Raw genomic sequence first — 17,150 nt, 5'->3', positions numbered from 1 at the left:
GGAAGCTAGATCGAACCTGATATGGCTCACAACCATAACGCTTTATTTATCATACATAAAATCGTTCAAGACGTTTACAAAATATATTACATGGACATCATCTCTAGGAAGTGATAACTAAACATCTTAAACATATCCAAAATTACATAGGTTCGCACAAAAATATGTTAATCATGCTACAAGAAGTAATTTAAGCTAATTCTTCAGCTACCTCATTTCTCTTAGAGACGCTTGTCGAATTTGGAACGTTTGAATATTCCAAGAACATAGTCCAATTAGAAGATGAATCTTCTAGTGAGAAACTCCAAAAACAGTTTATATCGATGCATGATCAGGTATAAAATATATGAGAATATAAGGAGAACTACTCCAAAGTGCCTCGTGAATATATCAACATCCTCCAACGAGAGCTTTCTCAATGGTGCATGCATAGCGCCTCTCGGGAGGTCCCTAACCATGTCACTTCGGCCCAACCTCATAGAACTCATGCAAGCACCACATCTGTTATTCCTTAAACTCACGGTCTTCCCCACGAGAGCTTTCTCGATAGCGCAAGCATAGCGCCTCTCGGGGGATATCCGACTTTTCCTCTTGGCCAACAACAAATAGGTACAACAGTATGACCACACGAATTTTATAAATGCAACAGTTAAAAAGCCAACAACATATATTTTTTAGAAAAATATATTTCATATATACAACGTGATTTTACGTAAGAGAATAACAAGAGTTTATGTATAACAACTTCACAAAACACGTCTCATGCAATAGAAGTATCTCATAAGAGAACAAAAAATAGAATTTGGAGTGTAGGAGTCTCATCTTGTTGGTTTATTTATTGGACGGTATAATTTCACAACAAACGGTCTACATTTCTGCAAAAAATACATGTTTTGGTAAACATAACCTCAAATATTTTTATATAGGGTTGAAGAGTATTAAAGTAGGGACAAAATTGAAAATTTTCATGGAAAAAGGACCTCTCACGCGCCCTTACACCCCCTAGGAATGTGAGCCACGCGCCTTCATGCGCAGCCACTTTCGGCGTGTGTATCTTACGCGCTGCACAACAGAATTCGGACAACATTGCGTCGTTTTCGTATTTCGGCCATATCTCCCTCGTTTTAACTCCGATTCGACTCCCGTTTGAACCTACGCGACCCTCCCTTCCCCCTCTACAGGATTATAAAAAAAAAGGACTTATCCTCACTTTTTTTCTGACTAATTTTGGTGAACTCCGGCGAAAACTCGTAACTCCGACGAGGCTCGTTCTTCCTTGGCTTCTCCTTCAATTTCTTCCCGCCTTCTTGCCGATCTTCCTCATCTCTCTCTAGAGCAAGCTCCTCCTCTTAGAGTGTCTCAACTCTCAAACTTGCTTGAAATGATTTGAGAACAATCCATTGTGCCTATTTATAGATTTTTTCAACCAATCACATTATGTCACTTGTCACAATCTAAGTCATGGACTCCAAAGACTCAAAGATATATTTGAATAGCTTTTGAAATCCAAAATTAGAATGGATTTAATTTTTGAAGTCCAAGCTAATACCTCAAAGTTATTCCAAATGACATTTTGGCCATAATTTAAAGTCCTTAACTTTAATATTTTACCATATGAGCTTATAATTTCATCATTATTTTATTTGGATAATTCTCTAATGACCATTACACCCTTAAAGATTAAATTTATCGAGATACTTAAAATCTCAAAATTAATAACTCAAAATACTCGATATGTACGATTTCCAGAAAGCCCTTACCATCATTCGATTTTTTCAAGCTACAACTTAGCTTAACCGAAAATTATCTCTTATTTTATTTCTTTAAGTGTCATAAATCTCATCTCAAGACGTTCGTAAAAAATATACCTTTGTCCTTAGATATCTAAACTCTAGGGCACTCCCTGCAGCTAATTTGATCACTTGTTGCCCTTTCAAGCCCATTGTTCGATATTTTAAATTCAATTAAAATACGTGATAACCTTACGAAAATATGAGATATTACATCGGTCGTTGCCTTTGTTATTTGTCGTCGTCGTTCTTCTTCGTCCTTGTCATCTACTTGCTTATTTTACATGTGCACATATATATATATTTAATATTATTTTATTTTTTTACACATGTGCACGTGGGACCCACTTAAAATATTTTAAAATATCAGATGGCATGTCATGTTAGCGGGTCATGGATGCCTCTCGAATCGGATCCGAATAGTGGATAAAATTATAATCAATTGATCAAATCAAGATTTTATTGTCAAAATTAAATTTTTTTAATAAAATCAAAAAAACATGTAAAAAATTGAAAATTTCCTTTTAATAAACCAAATTTACACATGTACACGTGAAGCTCAATTAAAATGTTTTAAAATATCAGGTACCATACCATATCAGTGGGTCTTAGATGCTAACAAATTGAATTCGAATCGTAAATAAAATTATAATTAATTGATGAAATTAAAACTTTATTGTTAAAATTAAAATTTTTAAATAAAAGCACAAAAGCACGAAAAAAAAAATTAAATTCCTGGTGCTAATAGGCCATTACTTTTTCGTCTGCTCTGCCATAAGTGGGCTTTTAACCGCATTATTATCTATCATCGAGGTTTTGGTGGCTGCGGCGGCGGTTTTGGGCGAAAGACCGGTGCTGCAGGGCGGTAAATATTAAAGGGGCAAAAAGGAAATTTTGTTTGATCGGTTCAATAAGTCGGCCCTTTCTTTCGGGGTCGATTACATTCTCACTTGTCCGGGTTGGAGATAGAGAGTCCGAAGTCGAGGAAAATGGTGATGGTCATGTGGAGGCCCGCATCATCGGCAATGTCTAGTATTGTTCTGAGGCCGCCTTTGCCAGCAAAATCTGTAAAAATGGCTCTCAATACCAATATTATTATTAGCAATCCGACGAAGAATGAGAATAGAAAGCTACCAATATTGCTGTTCGACGTCATGGACACAATTGTTCGTGACCCTTTTTACCAGGATGTTCCTGCCTTCTTCAGGTAGTCAGTCTACTCGCACGCGATTTGTTTTTCCATTCCAATCCTTCATTGCCATACATCGTCAACTTTATTGGATTATTGTTCAATTTTTGCGTCTAGATTTCGCATTCTGATCTGATGCCTCTTATACTAGTGTGTGTATTATGCGCCTGGAAAGTGAATACAAAAGAAGGTAACACATTTGGACTGGTCCTAATTTCAGAATCTGAGGTCTTTCTGTATCATGCCTTCCCTTTTCTCCATATCCATTTCTAGCTGAAAACGAATGGAAGCTCAAATTATAAAGGGAAGGAAAGTGAATATGTTTATTATTCTTGTTTTGTTGTTTGGTTAGGCAAGAGGAAGTGAAGAAACATTTTCTTCTCTTATTTGGTCAAAAAAAAAAAAAAACAATTTCCGAGAAAGGGAAGTAATTGAGGTGCATGTTTAAAATTTAAAATAACTTTACGTTTATCATGTAATCATTGAGAAATAATCCATATTTAAAGTATGTTAAAATACCAAATATTTCACCTTCCTGCCATTTCCTCCCAAAATTGGAAGGAAAGGAAATTTGTTGTATCTTTTTACACTTCCTACTCCATTAACCTCTTTTTGCTCCTACAAATTACCCAAACAACCTAATCAGTTATTATTTCTATCCAACACGTTAAAAATAATTGGGGTGTTAGGGTTTAGCCTAAAATACACATTTTTACATTATTGGTTTGAATAAGTGTCTGAGTTATGAAACTCCCTCAGGCTGTAATTCACTAGTTTCCATATTTACTTTTGGGTAAACATTGCCATGATTTTCTGTATGTACAACTACACATCTCCTTCCATACAATTTTTAAGATAAACTCTCCAAATTCTTTTCTTCCTTTTTCCATTTTGGAAAGAAAAAAAGAGAAAAGTTTAAAACTATCTTAGATAAAAAGAGAAAAGTTTAAAACTATCTTAGATAAAAACAAGTATAATGAAAGAAGAAAAAGGTGGCAATTATTAGGTTGTGAAATCATACATACATGTATCCGTGGCTTGCAACATTTATGCATGTGCATCTACACATTTGGAAGATCTATTCTGTGAAACTTGAGCCTTTTCCAAACTTTTTTCCCAGCTTGCCCTCTTTAATCAGTTTTGTCCAAGGGCTCTTGATACCGTGGAAGTTGTTTGAGAACTAAGATTCAACAGGTTAATGGCTAGAGTAGGGATTGATTAAAGTAGGAACAAGAATATTATTGAGTAGTAGGAGTTGTAAAACCTCTTATTACAAATAGCCTTAAAAGACTATACAATCACATGCTAGCCATGTAACATCTTTATTATAATTACTAGCAGCAAACAAAAATAAAACTAATAACGCTATTTTGCGTGCTCCTGCATCATTCTCCAAGGAATGGAATAGAGCTTGACTTCAGACAGATAAAATCTGAAACATTGAAGATTTAGCTAATCTTCAACTCAGGTGGCGGCTCAATTAGATAGGCGTTTGAGCTCAGTTTTTTTGACATGTATGGCCCAAACTTCCTGGACTTAAAGCTTAAGCTTGTGATAAGTGCCTTTAAGAAACCTTTCTCTCCTCAAAGCCACAAGTACTTGATCATCTTTTTCAAATTCCTTCACCTGTTTGTTGATCAGCAACAAAAGAGTAAGTAGCATTGCTGACCCCTATGAACTTGATGAATATGTTTAGCAAAAGCCTGATCCATAACCACCTGACACAGCCAAGTGCAAAAAGACTATATATCAACAGTCCAAACAACTCATTCAAAGAAGACCCAAGCAAAGTAAATGAGCCCTTCTCTCTCATAAATATATATATATATATATAGAGAGAGAGAGAGACGAGAATGGTTCCTTTCAAAATGGCCTCAAAATGCTATACACCATTAAAGTCCTACTATTATCTTCCTTCCAGATAGACCACGCCATGCAAAGGGGAACAACTTGCCAAATCCCATGAAGCAAGCTGCTCAGGCACCCTCTCTTCCAAGAACAAAGAATATCTGGCTCCAAAGCCAACATCATCTATTGAATGCCAAGATGAAAAAAATTAAGACCTGACATATCATGGGTTATTACACAATGGGGAAGAAGATCATAGGTTGTCTCCCTATCCTTGTGCGCTTGGAGCACTGATCCATTATAATTTGCCTTCATTTCTTCTAGTTGTTATAGGTGAGAATAGCCCTAAAAAGAGAAAACCAAGTTACCAAGCAAATAAGCCCTCCCTAGGAGGAGCCCCAACTCTTGAGATAGCTTGATAAGGGAAGTGGGATGCTCCCTGTTGACAAATGCTCCCATAAAATGAGGAAGCACTTGTCCTTGTATGATGCTTCCAATGACCCTCTTGTTTAGAAATGGATGATCATGAAAGCACTCATAGAAAGTTGTCATGCAATTGATCTCCCAATTGTGGAGATTATGTCTAAACGTAAGGTTCCAAAGAAAACCATTAGAAATGGATTGAAGCTTTCACCAATCATTGCTCCTATAAATTATTTGCAAAGGTCTATGCATCAACTATTCAACTAGAAATCTGAATCAACTCCCCCACCAACCTGTTAAGGAATCCTCCATATGAACCATACTGTGGATAAGTTTACTCTGGAGACTGACCCTGTAACAAGATCACATCCTCTTGGCTACCATTCTTACCCACTATAACCTTCTTGCACAATAACCTACCTCCCCATGGAAAATCTCTACAACCACTTACTTATGGCCTTATTAAAGGGCCTAGCCTCCTAATGTCCAAACCACAATCCACTATAGGGTGGGACACTTCAGTCTAACCCACTAAATGACATTTACACTTGTCACCACAACCTCTCACAAGAAGTGCCTCTAACTTCTTTAGCCTATTAGCCATAGAGGACAAGATGGTGAATGAAGACAGCATAAGTGGGCATACTCAATACGGAATTTTTTTATGAGCTTTAGTCTCTCTTTTTGATAAACACTATCTTTTCTAAGAAGTCATCTAAAGAATATCTCGTGCAAGCATGCAATACATCGCAAAATGCATCAAATGAGTGTCACCATGAAAGAGCCTGCACCAAACCTCTGACCAACTCAGCACGGTTAAATATTTCTACCTTGTTTCATTTCCAGTTCTGATTCATCTGGTTCCAGACTTCCAGTAACAACAACACTCGGAACATGTATACTCTATTTTGATCATCACAAATCAGGTTGTCATTGAAATTGTTATTTAAGCACTTTGAACGGGTTTCCAGAAGTAGGTTTTTTCATCTCTGCTTGTGTTGGGCTCCAAGAATTATCAAACTTAGGAGAAAAAGAGTGAACGAGAAGGAAGAGGGAGTTCCCTTTTTAGATAAACTTTTTTTTGCACTTCTTACATTCTATTTTATTAAAATAACTAAAACTTCCTCACATTGAAAAAGAAATATTACCTTTTATCACTTAGTTGGCCCATTATTATACTGTCGCAGAAAATGAACCAAAGTGACAGTAAACATATACTTGTGCTGGTTGAACATCATAATGATTTTTCCATTTACCCTTCTAAATTTAAGGGAGGTGAATCATTTAAATTTCTTCTAATAGTGGTGTATGATCCTTTTGTCTGTAAAAAATAATTTTGCTTTATAAGGAAGTGATTGTCTTGACAATGAATTCCCTCCAAAAATGCCAAAGATCTTACTTTGGTGTATATTTTCAATTAAATGCTACTTGATGTTGTCTGATAACATGGTAAGAGGATAACATCTTAGATGCAGTATTCATGCAATCCTCTTCTTGAATTTACTTATTTATATTTTGGAAAGTTGTTCAGGGCTCCCTCCCATCCCATCTGGCAGTTCCTCAATGTCCTATAATCCAAAATAAAAGAAAAAAGAAAAAGGACTACTTCCCAATCCTATCATGTGGGTGTCAAATGTCAATAAAACAATCTGATAAATCAATTGCTTGTTGCTTATCTTTCACCTGCCTTCTTAAACTCATCATGATTATTATCTTCCTTTCCTATTTTATCTATTATATCATCCAATTGAGATTTCCTGCACAGAATGTCTTTGAAGGAACTGATAGACTGCAAGCATCCGACTGCGTGGATGGAGTTTGAAAGGGGATTGATAAATGAGGTACACTAAGAAATGGTATGAAAAAAGAAAAATTCTATAGTGAATAACTTTCATAACTAGATTATATTCTTTGAAGTTTGATTGTTTTCTCTTTTTCCACTCTCATATACAAACTCCCAGATGTAAGCAATTACAATTTATGTTATTTTGTATTGTCATATACTCAAGCAAGAATGCGAGAATTTTATAGGATAACATGTATTTGATCTCGTTAAAAAAAAAACATGTATTTGAACTCTCTCTAGTATTCTCAACTGTAGATTTATAACACCACAAGAACTCCTTCAACAAAGCAACTCCTATGCAATCTCGGACCAAGATGTTTGATTGTGCTTGCTTTGTTCGTGATCATGTAAGGAACATTGGAAAATTGGACCTTAGAGCCCTAACTTGTGTATTTATTAGTTATTTTGAACTAAAAGGGGTACAAGTGTTACCATCCTCTTACTACGAAGACTTTTTGTTAAAATGGATGTTAAATTTCAAGATATAGAGGCATATTTCTTAGCATCACAATCACCTCTTCAGGGTAAGAATATCAACTATCAAGACGAAAGAGTTGATTGTTTCCCTTCCTTCGCCAATTTCAATGCAAGATGCAAGAAAGGAAGACATAGGAAAAGATGTTTGGGGAACAAAAAATACAATTGAAAAGGAGAATGTTGTAGAGGCTTCAAGATTAGGCAAGGATGATTTATTGGCATACTCCCACACTTAATGGAGAACCCTACCTAGCCAAGAGTCATCCTCGGTTTCAAATCCACTTTAGTCTCCCACTCTACCTTGCAGTAAGTCTTCATTACTCAACTTTTGTTCAACTTGTGGTTAACGATCTTGATATTCGTATTGCAATTAGAAAAGGCATTCCTAGCTATAGTTGTTACCCTATTTCTAACTTTATTTCCTATGAAGCTCTATCTCCTTCCTATAGAACCTTTATCTTCTTCATATTATGTGTCCATCCTGTAGGGTTGGAAAGTGGGCATTGATGATCAAAATGGAAGGAGGCCATGATAGAAGAATTAGAACCTTGGTAAAAAAAAATAATACCTGGAGCTTTGTGGTCTATCAATTGGGAAAAAAGTATTGGCATGTAAATGGGTCTTCACAATCATGGATAAAGCAAATGGACAATTAAAAGGCTCAAGGAAAGATTAGTCACAAAGGGGTTCACCCAAACCTATGTTGTGGACTACCAAGAAAGATGAACTCAATCCATGTCCTCCTATCTTGTGTAGCAAATCTGGGGTGGAATTTGCAACAATTAGATGTGAAAAATGCACTTGTACGTGGAGTATCTAGAAGAAGAAGCATATATGGAGATTCCCCCAAGTTTCTCATGTGATAAGATTGCAGGGAAAGTTTGTGAATTGAAGAAAAGCTTTGTATGTGTTGAAATTGTCTCCTAGTGCAATTTGATAGATTTAATAAAGTTGTGTTGGCTTATGGATTTCATTAAAGCAATGCAGACCAAACTTTATTCAACAAACAGTTGCATGATCAGCTTACATCCTTATCGTTTATGTTGATGACATAGTAGTGATAGGCAACAATTCTAAAGAAGGATCAAGTTGAAAGCCCATCTCGTAAAAGTGGATCAAGGACTTTGGTAAAGTTCTTTACTTCCTTGGGATGAACATTGTCTCTCTTTATTGTGATAACAAGGTTGCCATAAACATTGCTCACAATCCAGTTCAAAAGGCATAACAGAACTCATAGAAATCGATAAACATTTCATTAAGGGGAAGCTCAATGGAGGAACTCTTTATCATAAAATCTGAACAATAGCTTGCCAATATCTTTGCCAAGGATCTTAGTATCAGGCTCTTTCGTTCAATTGTCTGCAAGATGGGCATTTGAGTTATCCATGCAACATCTTGAGTGAGGGTGTTGATTGCTATAATTTGGGATGACTGATTGATGGCTGGCTATTAGAATTTATAATTTGGTATGATTGATTGATGGCTGGCTTAGGAAGTTATAATTTGGATGATTGGTAATATTCTAGTTGTACAATTATATTATCCTTCCTCCAAGAAACAACTAAAATAAAGTGGTATGTGAAAATAAAAAATATGCTTCAACCTACAATCTTTCTCCAATATCTCTCTCTCTCTCTCTCTTTCTCTCTTTGTGTTTTTACAATTGACTCAAAAGATCAATTTCACCTTCTATAGATTATCAAAAAGTGACCTCTTTTATCTTCACTAATTGTCCTTGTGCTTGTTCGACTCGTTTTCACTTTGTGTATCTGCTAGTGGATGTGTTTGTGAAAGGCCAAGAATTGTAGATTGGAGTGGGTTAGTAGTCCTAGGTGTAGACTATAGGCTTATTACTTAACTTTCTAGTTCTTGCCACCCCTTTACAAAGAAAGGTTTTTGTTAACGGAATAGTCTTCTATATATCATCGTTCATATACAACTTTCTAGTATATATACACAAAGGACAACTTTCTAGGGAAAAGACTCGGATCCTAAATCAAAGGAATTAACTTAGATCTTAAATCAAAGGAATTAGATCCTAAATAAGAGGGATTTGGAAATCAGATCCCAAATCAACACAACAACAACAATATATCCAGTCTTTATCCCACTATGTGGGGTCGACTACATGAATTCTAGACTTCCATGTATTTCTGTCTTTTGTCATATCTTCATTTAGGTCCATACATTTCATATCAAACTTTCATGTCTCTCCCAAGGTCTTCTTGGGGCTGCCTCTACCTCTTTTTTTGACTAATTGTTTCATTTCATCAACTCTCCTCACAGGAACGTCTCTTGGTCTCTTTCTCACATAACCAAACCATCTTAGTCTAGTCTCTCTCATATTCTCCTCGATTGGCACTACTCCTACTTTATTACGAATAACCTCATTTCTAATTTTATCTTTTCTTGTATGGTCATACATTCATCTTAACATCCTCATCTACGCTATGCTCGTCTTTTGCTCATGCTAGTATTTGACTGCCCAACATTCTGAGCCATACAACAAAACTAGTCTTATAGCTGTTCTATAGAATTTTCCTTTCAGTTTTAATGGAATTTTACCATCACATAACACCCCCGATGCATTTCTCCATTTTAGCCAACATACCTTAATTCTATGTGTGACATCCTCGTCAATTTCTCCATCTTTTTGAATCACTAATCCCAAATATCGAAAATGGTCTTTTCTTTGTAAGATTTGGTCTTCCAATTTTATTATAACATCCTTCACTCTTGCATTCTTACTAAATTTACATTCCATATATTTTGTTTTCTTTCTACTTAATTTAAATCCCTTAGATTCTAAATTGTTTCTCCACAACTTAAGTTTAGTGTTCACTCTTTCTTTTGTTTCATCCACTAACACTATGTCATCTGCAAATAGCATACATCATGGCACCTCTATCTGAATGTCTTTAGTGAGTTCATCCATTACTAAAGCAAATAAGTATAGATTTAGTGCAGAATCTTGATGCAATTCCATTATAATTTTAAACGGTTCAATATCCCTTCCACATGTTCTGACCCTTGTCTCTGCACCGTGATACATGTCCTTAAGGGCTTGTATATAGGCTATTCGGACTCCTTTCTTCTCTAAAACCCTCTATAATACTTCTTTAGGGACCCTATCATAGGCCTTTTCTAGATCTATAAACACCATATGCAAGTCCTTCTGATGATCCCGATATTTTTCCATTAGGCGCCTCAGTAGGTATATAGTTTCCATTGTTGACCTACCATGCATGAAATCAAATTGATTTTCCAAGACCTCTGTTTCTTTTCTGAGCCTCTGTTTCTTTTCATGGTATGACTCATTAACTTAATTCCTCTGTAATTTTCACAGTTTTGAACATCTCATTTGTTCTTGTATATAGGAACCAAAGTACTCTTCCTCCACTCATCTGGCATCTTTTTTGATTTAAGGATCGTGTTAAATAATTTCGTTAGCCAGGAGATGCCTTCTTCTCCCATGCATTTCCATGCTTCTATTGGTATATTATCCGGTCCCACCGCCTTATAATTTTTCATCTTTTTTAATACTTGCCTTATTTCATTTGAACTTATGCGTCGATAAAATGTATAGCTCACGTTCCCTTTGGAGTTACTAAGATGTCCCAACCTAACTCTTATGTCACCACCATCATTGAATAATTTTGTGAAATACTCCTTCCATCTCTCCTTAATCGCTCCCTCATTCACTAATACATTTTGGTTTTCATCTTTTATGCATTTCACTTGATTTAGATCCCTTGTTTTTCTTTCTCTTGCTTTAGCTAATTTATATACATCCCTTTCTCCATCTTTTGTATCAAGTCGTTTATATAGATTCTCATATGCTTTTGACCTTGCTTCACTAACAACTCTTTTTGCTGTCTTTTTTGCTTCTTTATAATTTTTTAGATTTTCTTCATTGTTGCACTGATATACAGCCTTATAGCAAGTTTTTTTATTTTTAATTTTCAATTGTACCTCTTCATTCCACCACCAAGACTCCTTAAGGTTAGGGGCTCTCCCATTTATCTCTCCAAGGACTACCTTTGCCATGCTTCTCAGGGCATTAGCCATTTCTCTCCACATTTGGCTTGTCTGTCCTTCTCCATTCCATTCCCTTCTACTCCTTAATTTTTCTTTGAAGATTAGTTGTTTCTCCCCTTTTAAATCCCACCACCTAATTCTTGGATTTTGTTTTATGTGATTTTTTCTCTTCCAATTTCTTACTTGGACGTTAAGTACTAAAAGTCTATGTTGAGTAGTCAAACACTCTTCCGGTATCACCTTACAATCTTTACAACATAATCGATCCTCTTGTCTCATGAGGAAGTAATCTATTTGGGTGCTTGATGTGACATTTTTATTTGTGATTAAGTGTTCGTCCCATTTTTCGAACCTAGTATTGGTTATGATGAGCCCATATGCCATATCAAAATCTAGAATAGACTTACCCTTATTATTAATTTCCTCGAATCCAAACTCTCCATGTACCTTTCTATAGCCGTTTTCGTCTCTACCCACGTGACTATTTAAGTCACCTCCTATAATCACTTTCTCTCTTCTTGGTATCATTTGTATGAGTTCCTCTAGATCCTCTCAGAATTTTGCTTTTATCTCCTCACCTAACTGCACTTATGGTGCATATGTACTAAAGATATTCATAGTCATTCTTCCTAGACTAACCTTCACCATAATAATCTTATCCCCTATTCTCTTTACATCCACTACCTCATCTACTAAGCTTTTATCCATAATAATCCCCACTCCATTTTTCCCTCGATCATTTCCTATGTACCATATTTTATATCCAGTTTCTGATAAAGTTTTTGCTTTTTTCCCTATCCATCTCGTCTCTTGAAGGCATATAATATTAATCTTTCTCCTAATCACCACATCTACCACTTCCATAGCTTTGTCTGTTAATGTTTCTATGTTCCATGATCCAATCCTTAGTCTATGATTTTGGTTTTGGCCTTGACTTTGAATTTGATTTTGTTTTTTATTTTGGTTTTGATTTAGATTTTGGACTAGCTTCTTTACCCACATCTGTCCAAGCAAATGCGGTGACCCTTGCTCATTTGTCACTACATTCGGGCGCCGATGTAGCGGCCCTAGCTCACTTGACACTACACGCGAGCAGTGTAGCGCGTTGCTATGAAGGGTTATGCCCCAATGGTTTTTCATAATTTGTTTAGAGTTCATGATTTGGATCTGACTAAGTTTTACGTTGGTTGTCGACTACCTAACACAACCCTCTTTTATCCGGACTTGGGACCGACAGTGGATAACATCCTCAGGCGGAGTTGGAAATCAGATCCCAAATCATAGGTAAAAAATTAGGAAAGTATCAATCACATATTTACATTTAAATTGAGAAAGAAGTTAGGGATTTCTAACACTCTCCCTCAAGTTGGTGAGTGAATATCAGTCATTCATAGCTTGTTTGTTAGTTTTTGGAATCTGTGTGTAGGAAGTCCCTTAGTTAAAACATCTGCAATTTGTTCTTTAGATGGCATATATTGTAGGCTAATAAGTCCTGCTTTTATCTTTTCTTTGATGAAGTGTCTATCTATCTCTATATGCTTGGTTCGCTCATGTTGCACCGAATTATGTGCAATGTTAATGGATGACATATTATCATAGTAAACCTTCATGTTCATATTTTTCTAAATTCTCAAAGCATCTAAGATGATCTTAAGCCACATTAACTCACAATTACCAAGTGCCATTGCTCTATCTTTTACTTCTGCACTGTCGTGATCAGCAGAATTAGGAGATAGAAGATAGCAAAAGGTAGTTGAAGTTTTTTCAATTGCAATTATTATAGTTACAGTAGTTGGCAACAAACCACTACAACTGTTATAAGCTGTTAGTAGAATCAATTATAAATGTAACCAATTAACTGTTGAGGATAGCCATATACGAGGCTATATCACTTTGTATTGAGACATTATGAATGAATTGATTTCAAGTTCTCTCATTTTTTTTTTCTATCCATTCTCTATTTCCTTTTGATTTACTCTGTATTTTCTCCCTAATTTCTCTCATCTCTCTATCTTCTTCCACAACTGTTAATTAGAAACCCTAGATTCGAAACCTAGGGTCCTGACAATCTAGTGTCAAAGTAGTCGGTTCTTTGACTACTATCCATGACAGCTTGCATATGTAAGTTTAAGAGCTATGGCGGACAATACTCAAATGAAGCAACAGGAGGCGCAAGTTAACTAGGTTAATTCTTTGGTGACCAATTAGCAGAATAAAATGGAAGCATTGGATTTTGGGGCGAGAATGATTCAAGAAAGTATAAGTCACTAGAAAACAAGTTGGATGCTTCAATGGAAGGTTTGGCCAAGAGGCTAGACAAATTCTTAAAGATATTTTCCTAGATTCCACAGTTAAGCTTACCTATGGACTTTCTACCCCAAGGAGAATGGAGATCCAATCTTGGAAGCTAATGGCTTAAATCTTAGACAAACTAGAACTCCTGTAAGAGAAGTTAAAAATATGCATTACAAGGAGTTTATTGCCGATAGGATGAATGATGGAAAATAATTCAATGAATAACCCTAATACTCATAGTCTTGTTCCCATGCCAAAATTGGAGAATCCTATGTTTGACGACAAGAACCCTAGATGGTGGGTAAGGACATGTCAAAAGTTTTTTCAGTTCTACAACGTAGGAGAATCCCAAAAGGTTAACCTGGCTTCAGCCTACTTGAACGATGTTGCTGATTCATGGTATCAAAGTTGGGTAAGGCTTAGAGAAGAATGTGTTTGGTAGGATTTTGTGGAAGAATTTTGTGAGATTTGTTAACAAGAATATGACTGATCATTCAATAAGTTGAGATAGGTTGGAACGATTTTGGAATATCAAATCAAGTTTGAAGAACTTAAATCACTAATGATCATTATCAACCATTCTCTTTCGGAAGCATACTTTGTTTCGAGTTTTATAAGTGGCCTTAATGAAGAATTTAGGTCAACATTGAAGATGCTGCAACATGTAACAATTAAGCAGGTAGTAGAGAAGGCAAAACTATTGGAATTGACAGTAGAGGCCATACAAACGAGTTATCTACAAGAACCAAGTTCTCGTCCCATTTTCACCTGGATAACAACACTTGGGAATATCTGCCAGATCTTCCAGGTTAATTTCCCTAAGTTGCTCAATTTCTTTGATTTTCTTGAGGACAAGAAAATTTTAAAGGAAAGGGAAATGTCGTGATAAGCAAAATCAAGAGATAGGCGATAGCAGAAAGCAGTTGAAGTTGTTTCAACTACAATCATTATAGTTACAATGGTTGGCAACAAACTACTGCATCTATTATAAGCTATTAGTAAAATCGGTTATAAATGTAATTAATTAACTACTAAGGATAGCCATATATAAGGCTATACCACCTTGTACAGAGATATTATGAATGAATTGATTTCAAATTCTCTCATTTTCTCTCTATCCATTCTCTCTCTCTCTCTCTCTTCCCTACCATGACTGTCAACTAGAAACCCTAGATTTGAAACCCAAGGTCCTAACATGCACTTGATCTTGCCACCACATTTTGTTTCTTACTTTGAGATGTTACCAAATTATTTCTTAGGAAGGTGTAGTAGCCTAAGGTAGATCTTTTATTAGATAATGAGTATGTATAGTCAGCGTCAATGTATTCTGTCAGGGATAGATCTTGGTTAGGTCAAAACAGAATACCTCTACTTAGAGTTGATTTTAGATAGTGGAGAATTTTGTGAACAACTTGCATATGTTCCACTCCTAGATTGTGCATAAATTGGCTAACAACATTCATGGCAAAGACTATATCCGGCCTTGTGTGAGATAGATAGATTAGTTTTCCTACTAACCTTTGATATCTTCTTTTTTCAATTTTGCTTCCACCATGTTGCTTAGTCAGTCTATGATTCTGGTCAATTAGAATACTTGTAGCTTTGCCACCTAGAGTCCTAGTTTCTTGTCCCAGTTTCTTTCAAAAAATCTAACACATACTTTCGTTGAGATAGGAAAATACCTTCCTTAGAGTAGGTCACCTCAATCTCGAGAAAGTATTTTAATCTTCCAAGATTTTTGATTTCAAACTCCTTAGCTAATTTTTCTTTAGATGACTTCTCTTAGCCATATCATTCCCTATTATTATAATATCATCCACATGGACTAGAGGTGCAATAACTTCTCCTTTAGATAATTGTTTTATAAACAAGGTATGATCTCCCCTGTTCTAGCTATGGCTATACCCCATTGTTTTCATTGTCTGTGTGAATCTTTCAAACCATGCTCTCAGAGACTGCTTCAAGTCATAGAGGGCCTTTTTTAGCCCACATATTTTGTTATCCCTCACATTTTGTAAAAATCTTACATTTTTTATGTTTGGTTTAAATACAACATTCCTGGGAATCCATTTTTTTTTTCCAAAATTACCCTTATTTGATTTTTTGTTTAAAAATGATAAATTCTTTCTAGTATATAAAATATTGGGACTCAACCTTTTAGGAAGTTAAAAAACGTCATTTTTTTACACATTATATATATGTGTGTATATATATACGTAATATATGTTTGTATGAATATATATATATTCATATATATATATATATTTGTAAGAAGCAAGTTATGACAAAGATAATCATGAAAGAGCTATGGGATTATAAGAGGGTAAGGGGTGTTTTAGACTTCTTATATGTTAAAAACTTTCCCAAGTCCATGGGAATTCAAGATTCCCAACCCCTCCTATGGAATCTTTTTGTGGGAAAGTTAATTAAAAATAAATCTTGGGAATGTTATTGTTCCAGGATTCTTTTTTTAAAAAGTTGTACCAAACATGAAAATGTAGATTCCCAACTTAACATTTCCAGGAATCTAAAAACTTCTCCTATACCAAATGCCCCATAAGATCCTTTCTTTCAAGGATTGGTCATTCTCTACCACCAATCTACCTTTATATTGAACCAACCCATTTGTAAGTGTGTAACCCAAAGGATTCCCAAGCTACACCGACAATTGGGTCACCAGGTCTTTTATCCAAGCTATGTGCTTATAACTTGCCACTAACTCCTTAATCCATTCTAGTATTGCAGCTGAAATGGCTTGGAAAGTTCCCCTCTTTTTCGTTCTTGACAAGGCATCAGCAACCACATTTTTCTTTCCTCTTCGATAATGGATTGTGTAATCCAATCCCATTAATTTAGATATGCCCTTCCTTTGCAACTGCGTATGCAGTCTCTACTGTGATAAAAATTGGAGACTTTCGTGGTCCATTTTGATTATAAATGGATCTCCCTCCAAGTAATGACGCCACCTATCCACTGCTCCTAACATAGCCAACAATTCCTTGTCATATACACTTAATCCCAAGTGTTTTTGGGATAAAGTTTGCTTGATAAATGCCAATGGCTTCCCCTCCTGCATAAGGACAACCCCTATCTCACTGTCACATGCATCAGTCTTTACTATAAAAGGCTTGGTGAAGTTTGGTAGAGCTAACATAGGGGCCTAAGTCATGGCTTTCTTCAATGCCAAAAAGGTTGTCTCAGCTCTAGGGTTCCACTGAAAAGCATCCTTTTAAGCAATTTTGTT

The 17,150-nt window shown here is 35.7% G+C and overlaps 1 protein-coding gene across 21 annotated transcripts in view; it reads left to right on the top strand.

The window, feature by feature from the left end:
- Positions 1–2,733: 2,733 nt before the first annotated feature.
- Positions 2,734–17,150, top strand: part of LOC127789328 (O-fucosyltransferase 1-like) — a 128,683-nt gene continuing 114,266 nt past the window's right edge. For 5 of the 21 annotated variants that reach the window (XM_052318241.1, XM_052318238.1, XM_052318237.1 and 2 more), the window contains exons 1-3: positions 2,734–2,997; positions 3,131–3,169; positions 7,016–7,091. In XM_052318241.1, the coding sequence (XP_052174201.1) occupies positions 2,780–2,997; positions 3,131–3,169; positions 7,016–7,091 (333 nt within the window). In that variant the 5' untranslated portion in view covers positions 2,734–2,779. Of the gene's footprint in view, positions 2,998–3,130; positions 3,170–7,015; positions 7,107–17,150 lie in introns of those variants that run through there. The other 16 variants (XM_052318263.1, XM_052318262.1, XM_052318244.1 and 13 more) reach the window with 8 other exon arrangements.

Source organism: Diospyros lotus, chromosome 13, assembly GCF_014633365.1.
Source record: "Diospyros lotus cultivar Yz01 chromosome 13, ASM1463336v1, whole genome shotgun sequence".
Classification (NCBI taxonomy): Eukaryota; Viridiplantae; Streptophyta; class Magnoliopsida; order Ericales; family Ebenaceae; genus Diospyros; species Diospyros lotus.
This window is presented reverse-complemented; position numbering and strand designations above follow the sequence as displayed.